Here is a 12,508-nt window from a genome sequence, read left to right on the forward strand (position 1 = left end):
TGTTACTGCAGATGGGTGCGTTTACTTGCTGTGGATGCTTTTCGCTGGACTGGTATAAGCCAAGCACTGTTATGGTGTGCAGTCTATGAATGAAGCTTGTGAGATGTTTTGCTTGAGGACTTCTGAATGTTGTATGGGAATTGGTTGGACCAGTGGACTACTTATTTTGAGTTGATTGGTGCACCGATGATCATAGGATACCTAGGTCCAAATGTTCTTAAAGAACAAGGCTTATATCTGGTGGCAGGACGTACAACCGAAGCTGGTGACGTGGGAAGAGTTTGTAGATGCGTCATGTAAGTAGGTTGCGGTGATAGACACTATGGTGGCCTATTGAAACTGCACAAAAATAACATGAAGAGTGAGATCTGAGCTATCTTATGGTTCATCTTGTTCCTATGAGCTCATTCTTGGAGCACAATTGTTTTTAAAGAACTTACATCCGCTGAGTGTCAAGGACAGAAATATTGCAAGGTAAATTGTAATATCTCCAAAAGGGATGCATTCAGCCAAGCAAGTACTTTGGGAGATATACCAGTGGCTCTAAAATCTATCAACCAATCTATACACCACACCCAAGCACAAGTATCCCATACACTAGTACCCACTATCCAAGTGTCCAACTAGTGATTTTTTGAGACATGCCAATCCCTAGAGATCAATCCCCACTGCAAATCCATAATATATAAAAGCCAAATTATCTCGCATCCCTAGATACCAAGGTCATGGTTTGTCATGACTCATTGAAGTAAACCTTCCTTGCCAAGCCTTAGACACTAAGTATGTGAACATGCCAAACACCAAAATCCATTCCAAGAAAGGCAAGTTGGTCTTCCTCTTCCCTACCAAAAAAGTGAATCGGACTTCCACTTGCACCCAAAGCAAAAATATATTCCAAAAAAGCCAATCTAGCATTAAGATATCAGCCATCATGTTTAAAGATTATTTTTATAACGTGTGTCCACAAAAAATTCGATCAACACACCTTTCCAACCTCAAGGTTTAGAAGCCGTGCAAAAATACAATAAGTCAGTAATTATCTACTCAGGAATTATCTACTCACACCAGAAAAAGTAGCTCTCATAGATGGTAACCACGACCCTCCATTACAATTAGCTTTTGACTCGCAAAAGCTACGTGTCATTACCCGAGTAACATAGCATACTTGCCAGCATCCGCCAATTGCAACATAAATGTCATGAACGCATAATGCTTCAAATCCATCAAGCAAATGATCAAGGACCTCACATCCATGTATGCCTCTTGGATGATGTTCTTTCCAATGAAGAACTTAGAAACCATTTTCCATCCTGCTTAATTGATGCAAGCTTGCCAGAGGTATTTTTGGCAAAGTGTCTTTGGTCTTTGACTATCTGGTTATGAGAGATCAAGGTTTGCATCTCGAAGAGCTTGGGCATGCGCAGCACACTTGAAATTATTGGACTCTTGTGGTATGGGATGCAAGGGTTGTGGCTAGGGACATAGCTTGTTTGAAGAGATTACTTTCCCATTGCAAATTATGTTTGAACTTCAACCATGAGTTTCCTAGATCATTTTTTGGCAAGCTTTGAGGTGGGATCATTTTAGCTGATGGTGTGGCAATGGATCTAGCCAAGGCAGAGGTCATTTTGCTTTGGCTGGTTCCTATGGATGTGCACAAGCTTTGGAACTTCTTGGAATTAGCGGTGGTAAACCTCTTTAAATGTTTTTCCCTTGATTAGAGGAAGATTAACCTAGCCGAAGAAAGAAATGACTTGGAATCACCCCCGTAATTTGTTGAGATAATGATCGTAGTACGAAATTTGTCCATCCCTTCTTAACAGAGGAGGTTTATATAGAATTTATGACAGGAGTTTCAATTACCCCCCATCTTGCCTGGAATTACCCCCCTCTTGGAATTAACCTAGCCGAAGAAAGAAGTGGCTTGGAATTACCCCCCATCTTGCCTGGAATTTGTTGAGATATTGATCTTAATACGAAATTTGTCCATCCGTTCTTAACAGACTGGAGGCTCATCTGGAATTTATTAGAGAAGTTTCAATTAGGAAACTTTCTACACACCCCCGCTTAAGATAACAAAGACGAAGTGATTTCTGATTTTGACAGAGGTTTCGTTCTTTTTAGGCTGGCTTCAGATAACTTGTATGCATGTTTGCTATTAGAAATGTGATTGAGAAGTTCCTAGTAATGTAGTTATGTAGAAGAACACATTTCCCTCTGCTTTCGAAGTGCGTGTGAGCTCTTCTGTCTAGTTTTTATTTTCATCTCTGTGTATTATACATGCTTTATTTTGCCTGAAGGCTTCTTGTCTTTCCTTGTTTCTTTTGGAATTTCAAAACCATAAGGCACCGATCACTTAATGAAGCCTTTGTCTAAGTATGCTTCTACCTTTAGAAAGCTAGTTTGGGTCTGGGTTTTTGGTGTTTTATGTGTATACCATCTTGGTGGGTTATAGGCTATCAAACTGGTGCATTTGATATGTGGGTTGCTTCTTATTGCAAGTTGTAATATGCTTTCAGTTATTTTTTAAGGATTTTGCTGACATGCTGGCTGTGTCTCATTATAGATGTTTTGCCGTGGCAGTCGAAATGATACACGAGGCTACAGGTTCTTTTCTCTGTACATTGTTGTGTTGAAGAGAGGCTCAGTAGTTTATACATGTTTCATTTTCCAAAATTTTTTGCGAAGTTAGCAAATGATCTTCTCAGTATGCATGAACATAACATTTGAAAGGGTTGTACAGGTGGGATGATTTTTCTCTTTGAGTTTGTAGGCTTTTCTAAAAATTTATTTGAAGAATGATCTTAGATTTGTTGTAATCACAGTTGCATAGAAACGCGTTTCGTACAGGTTTGAAACGTATGAAACGTTTCGTCCTGTACGAAACGCGTTTTTTTTCATCATGGATATTATAAAAAACCTACGCATCGAATCGTTTCGTAGGGTGTACCGTGTACCTTTTTCGTTTTTTGCGTTTCCCAGTGGCGGCCGCCTATACGTTTTCGCCGTCTTGTGTGCTAGCTTGCCATCACTCGTGTTAGCGACAGCCCGCCTGCTCCTTGGTGTCCTTGGGCCTTGTGGAGGTCTTCCAAAGGGATAATGTCATGTTTTGCTTTATGTTGGTTTTCTCTGCACAACTCACAAAGCAGCACACTTTTTTCTCTTCCATCAATATTTATGGCATATCTTCCACGGTCCACCCTTGCTCTATTGAGGCCTAACTTCTAAGGCTATCTACCTTCTCTTCCCCTTGCTCTATTGTTGGCCAAGATGACAGTTAAAATCATGAATCATATAGTAAGATTACTTTATGTTCTGTGTTGCACTTGCAGGGCCAACAATCTGCATTTATCCCCGCCTTGTAGGATGCCTCGAACAAGTGATTCTCTTTGGAACAATGTCACCTTCGAGTCTAGATATGTTGGCTCGGGCTCTGGAAAGTGGAAATGCAACTTTTGTGCTGATAAGCACCATTGCAGTGTCACCAGGCTGAAGGCACATTTGTCACAAACAAAGGGTTTTGGCATCGGGCCATGTAAGCATGTGCCACAAGAAATCTATGATAGCCTAAAGGCTTGGAAGGCCATGCAGCTAGGTATCCCCCTTGAGGATATCCCCAATCTGGGAGAGCCTGAAGCACGTCAAAGTGTCTCCAAGAGGACTCGCAGTATCAGAGAGGAAGATACCAGTGGTGAGGTTGCAGGTGGTGTTGCAGGTGGTTCTAGCTCGGCACCTCGAGCCAAAAGAACTAGTCTTTCAGTGTTCAAGAAAGGACATGTGCAGGTAGGGATGCAAAAGGCTGCCATGAAAGAGGCAACGAGGGAGTTGATGAAGTTGTTTATTCAATGTGGATTATCCTTCCACATTGTCAGAACTCCTCGATGGAAGAAGGCAATGAGAGCTTTCTCCCGCATTGGGTGTGAGTGGGATGGTTCCTCCTACGAAACATTGCGCACTACTGAGCTTCGCAAGGAGCAATTGGTTGTGGAGATGGAGATGGAGCCTCTCAAGGCCACTTGGGCAAAGTATGGTTGTACTCTGCTTTGTGATGGATGGACAGATGTGCGGAAGAGAAATGTGTACAACATTCTTGTGTCCTCCTGCAAAGGCACAATGTTCATTCGTGCCATATATGCATCGGTGCCAGGGATAGTGGTTACAGGGGAGTTCATTATGTCCCACATGCGCCAGGCAATCAATGAAATTGGGCCTGATAACATTGTGCAAGAGATCACGGACAATGGGTCCAATTGTATATCCATGGGCAGGATGCTAGAGGAGGAGTTCCCCAAGATTGTGTGGACACCTTGTGCAGCACACAACCTTGACTTGATGATTGAGGATGTGGGGAAGCTTGATTGGGTGAGCCATGTATTTTAAGCTGCATCTACCATGGTGAACTTTGTCACAACGAGGCCAAAGGTTTTGGCATGTACAGGGCCAATAGTGATCTTGAGCTTCTAAAGCTCTCCAAAACTCGGTTTGCATGTGTGTTTATTGTGGTGGAGAGACTAGTGAGAGTGCGACATGGCCTATTACGCACTATTATGTGTCGTGAATGGACAGCATGGGAGGACAAGGATGAGCCCAAGTCTATAGCATTCTCTCGTATGGTCATGAGAGATACTTGGTGGCAGGATGCAGAGGGACTTGTGAAGGCTCAGACATGGAGGGGAGTACCATTGGGCTGCTTTATGAGATGAGATTTGATGCCTATAAAAGCAATGTATATGGTGGAAGTATTACCATATTTCATTCATCATTGTGTTGTGCAATCTCTCTCCATTGTGCTCCTCTCTCTCTCTCTCTCTCTCTCTCTCTCTCTCTCTCTCTTCGTCTCTCCTTGTGCATCATTGTCATGGATTGAGCTTCCATCTTATCTCTCTACTTGCACTCTACTCCTACACACCTATCATGGATATCTTTCATCCTCCATAGCTGCATTTGTGTGATCCTAAATACCAATATGGTATCATAGCACGTTCATATGCTTCATGCTATTTTTCTGATTGCTGCGTTTTAGGGTTTTCTGCTCATCAACCATCTTCTACCCATCTGTATGCTGCTGCACGCCTGAGATCTGACCATCACAGCTGCAATCTGTACATTAATATCCATGGCTGCATTTTCCTTTTCTCTGCTGCCCCACCATCAAACCTGCATTATTGCCTTCACAATATCATCGTCAGCCATGCCGACCAGCACTGGATGGCCAACCAGTTCATAGTCTATAGTGCATGAGACATAGAGTGATAACTGCCTGCAAGGGCATATTATGGGTGGAGTCTCTCCATGGTGATGTGATTGAGAAGCATCTCTTGATAGCTCCAATTCCGCATGGATTTTAAGGCATGCTCATTTGTTCTCAAGAACAACACTTTGAACAAGGTCGCCAAAGAAAGCTAAGTATACTTTGAGCTTGCAAAGTTGTTGCATTTGCTATTTGTTTCAAGTGCTTTTGAACACCTACCAATGCAAGGACAAGAGTGGTTTGATTTCCTTGGAATTGTTTCAGGAAAATTATGGATTGCCCTGGATTTATGGACAATTTTTGTGGAGCCCTCGTTGCTCACAACATCATGGAATTATGATATATTCTTCTGTTTCTCTATGGCCGAAACGCCCAGACCCATTGATCAGAGTTGGGATTGTTGGGAGAACAAGGGGGACCGTTGGAATTGGGAGTAGCATAGTAGGACCAGTATCCTTGAAGATTTATGGGAGAACCAAGAGTGTTCTAGCTAAGGGTCGGTTTACCCTAAAGGGGATTTCTTATGGCTATCTTCGACAATTTCAATTATCATTGTTTAAATTGTTTTAATATCACCTTCGATTAGACTAAATTGCTTGGATTAGCTAGTGGACTCTTCCTCTGTAGAGTGGGATGGATATCCAAGTAGGAGTGTAATTGGTATAGAGTCGCCCGATTTTGGTTGGGAGACACATTGGCAAAGTATTTATCACCAAATGTGACCGCATTATGAGTATTCTTGCGTATATGGTTCTAGGTTCTATCCACATGTGGACATACCTGCTTCAGGTCCGTCTCTTATTGCTGCCATAGCTGAGTGGCAAAGTGATTTCGAGAGTAAACCTTTAGCATAATGTTATAACACGTAGTGTATGCTATGCAGCTTTGTGAATAGACTCTCACAGAGTCAAGATCGCATTTGTCAATTCTGGGAATTGATATGAACTTTCCATTGGTATATCTTCTGCTGTATTAGTGGACATGCAGATTTGAAACTCTTTGTTCCAAGCTGCAGCCAGCGGGCTTAGTTTTGTTTAATCCACTGTTTGACCAGTATTAGGCATTGTATAGCCACATGATTCCAAGGGGATTATCCTGTCAACGTGATTCCAAGCATGTGTATGTGTTTATAAAGCCATACTCCTATTGCTTAACCTCAATTCATTTTTCATTTGCAGTGGGTTGTATGTGACATGTTTGTCTGATCGTCTTTATTCACTTGTTTGACCGCCACTCCAGTTCTTTTAAAGTAGTCCAATCTGACTTCCTCAACGATTATTTTACTGTCCATGAACCCTTGCAAAAGAAATGGGGCCTTTTTCTCGTTTTCAACTTTTCACTTTTGTACAGCTGTGGCCTATGGCTTCTATTCCATGCAATCTCAGTAAGAGTTGAAGACAGATTGGCATCTTCCACTTTCCGGACGATTTGCAGTTTTGTTGCCACTTTCTTCAATTGCAAGGAATGCAGGGAGCATTTTCTTGGATTTTGCTCCAGGTACACCACTAGAATAGCCTTCTCGCACCCTGAATTTTTAGATGTCATAATTTGATGGTGCTAATCAATTGGAAGCTTGTTTTTTGGGTCATGTAAAGTGCCAAGACAAAGGTTTCATCACGGCGTCAATTGGTGCTATGGTTATGGAATGTCCATAATGAGGTATGTTCTATCTGCTCTCATCGTTATACACACTTTGATGAAATTAAAGAACAGAACTCAGGATTGAACTTTGTTACAGGTAAATGATAGGGTAGGGAAGGAGGAGACTTCTTTAGGTACTGGTGATCCAAAGTTCTTAAAGAACCCTTGGCCTCCGGCAAGTCTTTGCAAGCTGTGTTGGAAAGCACATGATGTCAAACAAGGAGTAGATAGCACATTAGAGGGCAAATTATTTTCATTTTCTGAAGTCTATAGTTTCCTTTTGAAATTTTATGGACATGCTCTTTCCCCTGCAAATCTGACTGTTTCCCCTTCAAGAACTCCAGTGAGGGGAAAGCAAGCTGGGCTTTCTAATGTGCCGGAATCCACCACAAGAAGTGCTGTAACTGTTCCAGTTGGTGCTGCTTTAGCCATAGCTTTTGCTAGTTGTGGTTTTGGAGCAGTAGCCTGTATTTGGCGAACACGCCAAAAAAAGAGAAAGTACGTTCTTAATCCCTCCTGCCATGGATCTTAAATTTGGATTACAATTTTGTGGAAATTGTGTATTTTAGCACAGTTCCTAACTAGCTGAATGGCAGGCAGGTACGGAGGCGTGCTTAACAAATCTTGATATCAACAGGTTTCATTTTTGGATAGCATCGCCTGAGAATGGATGTAAAAGGTTGCAAGGTCTTCATGTGTACTGCAGCTGAATAGATTTGAGAGCCTGTAAGAGTTTCGTGTGTTGTGGCTATACCAACGTAGCAGTTGGTTTTTGCGTACATCACAACATAATTGTGAGTTGAGTCTCATGTCTTCCGTATCCAAAGGAGTGCAAGCATTGATGAGTGGGAAGTCTTGTGCAATTTATTCATCTGGGACAACCATTGATAATGAATTTGAGGTCAAAAAGTTATCGTCACACCCGGTTGTGAGCGAAGCCACTGTGGCAGTGCTTAATGAACTCTAGAATGAATTGTAAAAACTGTTGAGGACTCCCTAAATGATGGGTTTCCTCTGATCTGTAATACTTCAGAGATGATATTTAGTTTATACTCATGTACAAAATATTCATTTTAAAGAGAAAACAAGGAGAAGTATCCTTGTTTATTTGCTGCAAGGCTGTGGATTGTTTTTCTATTACTGCTTTTTATAGGTAAGCACACAACAGAACCCTTGAATTTTCATGCGTTTGTTATTGAAATGTCAATTATCTTCCTTTTTTATGGGTTAAAAAAAGTTTTTGAATCAAAGTCAGTTAATTGCTAACCACTACCAAGGGAAGCATAATTTTTTGTGACATGTTAGCAAACAGATTTTTCTGAACTGAATGGGCAAGTGAAGAGCTCTTGTGGCACAAATGCAATTGTACTCTCTGTCGTAACATATTTATGTAGTGGGCTCGGCAGTCTCCTATATGTTCATGGTACAAGGACTGATGTGATTGATTTAGGTCAAACTGGCAACCTTATTGAAAGTGCATGTTGAGCTTTTATCATGTATTAAAACCAGCCTTGCATTCAAAGTACCTTGACAGGTAAACTCCCAGGCTGCAAAAAATTGTTCTTTTACTCCCAATAAATTTTTTCAGTATTCATTTTACTACAGTTATGATCAAAGTAGAAAAAGAGGCGTTTCTTGAGTGGCTACCTTTTGTTCGTAGCCTAATTACACGTGGTTTCATTAGTGTGTGATGTTTCCATGTGTCTTGCCCAGGCATCACACATGCCATCTATGATTTGAGGGTGTTTCAAAGGTGTGAGCATGAAGGTGTCAACTTCCATTGGTTGATTTTGGTGGAGCTTGTGTATGGCCATTCAAAAATTTTACCGACAATTTTGGGTCTTTTGCGTGTGGACCAGAAGGTTTGCTGTGGATATCTGTTTTAGTTTTTGGGCATCCTCCACGGAGAGTGTCATGAAAATTGCATTATCAGCATAAAGAAGAAGAAAGATGACTGCTCACCCTTCAGAAACGCAGGTCAAGAGGAGCAGACAGCGGTTGGATTCCAGGCTCCCACCCCCATGCCCCTCCAGCTTGCGCCTCCCCCCTTCTTCCCGTGCCCGGTCCCTATTGCAGACTTTGTGCCTTGCACGGTGCCTCCTGTATGCCTCTGTATGCTCCCTCCTGTATGCTCCCTTCCATTGAAGGACTGCATGGAATCCGCTTCATAACCCAAGACTGAGACCGCGTCAAACTGTATTTTTTCATAAGCAGATATGCAGCTCCTGTCGTCAGCAGTTTCCTTGTTTGCAGCCACCACCCTGGACAAGTTTGCTGGGGCAATAGACTGGCCTGCAGGCGGCCTGCAGGCAGATCAGGACTTGCTGTAGGCCACCCACCCTAGTGGGCCAACAGGGATGGATCATTGATAGCCGGTTCTTGTGGTTATAGCAGTTAGGCGCATAGGACAGATTCGGTCGTTGAGGCCTCAGCTGCGGGTGAGACAGATGCTCCAGCCACCCTCCAAGCGGGCTGGGGGCCTATGTGGCACCCCTAATGACCAGTTGGTTCGGCACCTGGTGAGTAAATGGAGGTTTCAGCAGGGGGCTCCTCCCGATCAATTTATTTGGTTCTCGTGATGACACTTTCTCCTCACACGACGCCTAGCAGCAATCCATGGTGATTGTATTGACACTAGCTCCAAAGAAAATAGAATCGTGTCAAGACACCCGTAGAAATCATGTGAGGGTAAGAGCAAACCAATGTTGTCATCCCATGTAGCATCTCTTGAAAAGTCAAAGACATCATCCACTGTAGCATCGACAAGACCGGTGTCTACCATTGATGATGGGGTTCTTGAGGCCGCCTAGTAATCCTTGTCATTATGTTGCCCACAAGGCTTCCCTAGGCCTCCTAGTAATCCCTGGTGATTATGTGGACACTAGCACCACCATCGAGATTGTGCAGACCATCTTTCCCTTATAGAAACATGCAATATGGCATACATTTTATCATCTCTTAAAATAGTTTCCTAACTTGTTAATGGAGACTTTCGGTAGTCCTTTGGTCTTGGAAGAAGAGCATAGAAGGAATTTCATCTTCATTTGTAAATATCCTTGCCATGTGATCATCCCATAGTCACAAGGGACGGGGGACGGTGACGGGGGACGGGGACGGGGACAGGGGACGGCCATAAGTAGGGAACGGGGACGGGGGAGGGAATGGCACTCAAAAAATACTTTTTTTTTAAATTTTCTACTCTGCACCTATTCTACTTTGGAAGCACATTAAAATGAGCACAAATTTACACTAAAATGCTAAGATTTTGAGTCATATTAATAATTAAGTAGATACAAAATGAGTCATGACTCAAGAGTCAGGACTCAGGAGTCAGGACTAAGCCTTAAGGAGGCAAAATACAAGGACGGACTCAAATGAGTCAATGACAAAAAAGTGCTGAAGACTAGAGGCTAGAGGCTAGAGCTAAGTAGTAAGGCCCATGAATCATGATCCATGAATGATCATCCACGTGAAGTGCTCGCCTCATGGTCATGGGTAGCTTGTGCGGCTGCCAAAGAAGCATCAAGCTCATCCTCAGTCTCATCCTCACTGGCATGCTGCTCTTGCACCTCATCCTCCCGTTGCTCTTCTTGTTGACTCATCTCCCACTCGGTGAAGGAATCTGCCTTCTTGGTCATGCTCTTGCAAAGCATTCGCAAGTTCGCGCTGACGAGGACAAGGTCATTGGCACGCTCTACCCCGAGTCGGTTCCTCTTCCTAGAGGCAATGTGGCTATAGGTACTCCAAAGTTGCTCCAAGCAAGAGGAGCTGACGGCCTGGCTAAGTATGCGGATGGCAAGCTGCTGCAGCTCCGGTCCATCTGAACCAAAGTCCTCCCACCATAGAGTAGCACCAACTTTGGAGCGGTCAACCTGTGCATCATGACAGCCATAGGAGCCATGAAATGACCTGTACATCGAAAGCTGGTCCCTGATCTTGCACCTAACCGATGCATCAGGCACAAGACGATCCAAGATGATCCTCCATCCAGCGCTCACCTCCCGGTCGCTCTCCTGCTTGTTGCCTTGGAATTCTGGGTCCACCACATAAGCTGCTGCATGCAATGGAGAGTAGTAGGAATTCCACCTTCCTAGACACAAGGCATGGATCTCCTCGTATCTGTCTTCGTCAGGCACGAAGTCTTTCAACTTCTCTATCATGCGATCCATGGCCTCGTAGACCTTGCCTATGCATGGCTGCATAGCGTCTACAATCCTCAACAGGTGGACTATGGGCCTCACCATAGCATCTGTGGTCTTCACACGCTCCCACCAAGAGGCGTCATCCGCCTGTAGCCTACACTCTTGGCCAGTGTTTGTATGGGACTCTTGCATGGCGACAAACTCGTCGCTAAGGAAAAGCCCCCTCAAAGCACCACTACAATCCTTCAACCGGCCCAACATGAGAAAGTTGTAGGCAAACCGGGTGTCGGAATATTTGAGGAGAGAGAGACAGGACCTCTTGTTGAACTCATGCCGAAGTCTTTGGTGGTTGAGGACAAAGGAGACCATGGTGTTGCCCTCCTCAATGAGCGGGCTGATCCATGGTAATGCCCCGATGTCCTTGAGGAGGTTGTTTAGGCATGAGCCATACAAAAGGACACCGTGACATGTCCATACATACTTTGGAGAATAGCTCCCGCCGCCCTATTGGAAGGCTCCCCATCCGCAACAAAGCCCACTACATGCTCGGGGCCAACGATCTCCATGGTGGTAGCCCACTCCGCCGCAAGCACATCCGCGCTCTTCCCAGTGCCGGATGCATCATGAGATGAGATGAAGTACATCTCTCCACGGGGCAAGAAACTCAAGGGAAAAGTCCTAGAGCCAACACCTCTTCATCAACCAACCTCACCAAGGGAGAAAGCTGCAAGCTCAAAAACCTCAACATCAGTAGCCACCACTCCACAAGAGACCCAAGCATCACACAGTTGCAGGCCAAGCTAAAGAAGGCCACATCCCAAAAGAAACAATGCTCTAAGCACGTTGCCACAATGAAGATCGGGTTAGCATCTACACTGGCTTAACAAAGACCACATCCTCCTCCTCTAGGAGTGATGATTATGTGGCGAACTGCCACTCCCCCATGCAGCCCACCAAAAAATTCACCAAACGGGAAAAACGGCTTGCCACATATCCCAATGCCATCCTTGAGAAGCAACGTCTTTAGGAGGCCCAAGCACTGGTAGAGCAATACTAGGCTCAACTTGTACCACTACCCATTTTTGTAACCTTTGACCCGGTGCCTACTAAGTGCGCGTTGTCCCCCATTGAACCTAAACTTCCGCACCAACTAAGGTAGGAGCCCCCACAACCGCTCAAGGCCAAGGAAGATCCGTTCGCCAACATGATGTTGACAAATGAAGATTTTTTCCCTCATGTGCCTCCTCATCCTCCAGTGCCTATTCCACAAAGGGCCAAGCCCAAATCCCACGTTCACATCGAACAACTCGATGAGAACAATGACATACAGTCCAACAAAGACTCACGTGATGCCCACACACGATTTACTGAGGTCTTTCACCCTCCTACGGTACCCAAATCTCGATCTCCACCCCTGTCAAATAAGGACCAAATTTAACTTCCATATACTATTGTTGGTCCACCTTATGATCAA

The 12,508-nt window shown here is 44.0% G+C and overlaps 1 protein-coding gene across 2 annotated transcripts in view; it reads left to right on the plus strand.

Moving 5' to 3' along the window:
- The window catches only part of LOC147620638 (sulfhydryl oxidase 2-like), a 34,943-nt gene extending 26,934 nt beyond the window's left edge, over positions 1–8,009 (plus strand). Inside the window, exons 9-13 of one of the 2 annotated variants that reach the window (XM_086824898.1) lie at positions 2,567–2,607; positions 6,602–6,748; positions 6,847–6,910; positions 6,990–7,390; positions 7,493–8,009. In XM_086824898.1, the coding sequence (XP_086681024.1) occupies positions 2,567–2,607; positions 6,602–6,748; positions 6,847–6,910; positions 6,990–7,390; positions 7,493–7,520 (681 nt within the window). In that variant the 3' untranslated portion in view covers positions 7,521–8,009. Of the gene's footprint in view, positions 1–2,566; positions 2,608–6,601; positions 6,749–6,846; positions 6,911–6,989; positions 7,391–7,488 lie in introns of both variants that reach the window. The other variant, XM_086824899.1, reaches the window with a different exon arrangement.
- Positions 8,010–12,508: the final 4,499 nt, after the last annotated feature.

Source organism: Cibotium barometz, chromosome 31 (genome assembly GCF_041138505.1).
Source record: "Cibotium barometz isolate CiBa-2024 chromosome 31, ASM4113850v1, whole genome shotgun sequence".
Taxonomy (NCBI): domain Eukaryota; kingdom Viridiplantae; phylum Streptophyta; class Polypodiopsida; order Cyatheales; family Cibotiaceae; genus Cibotium; species Cibotium barometz.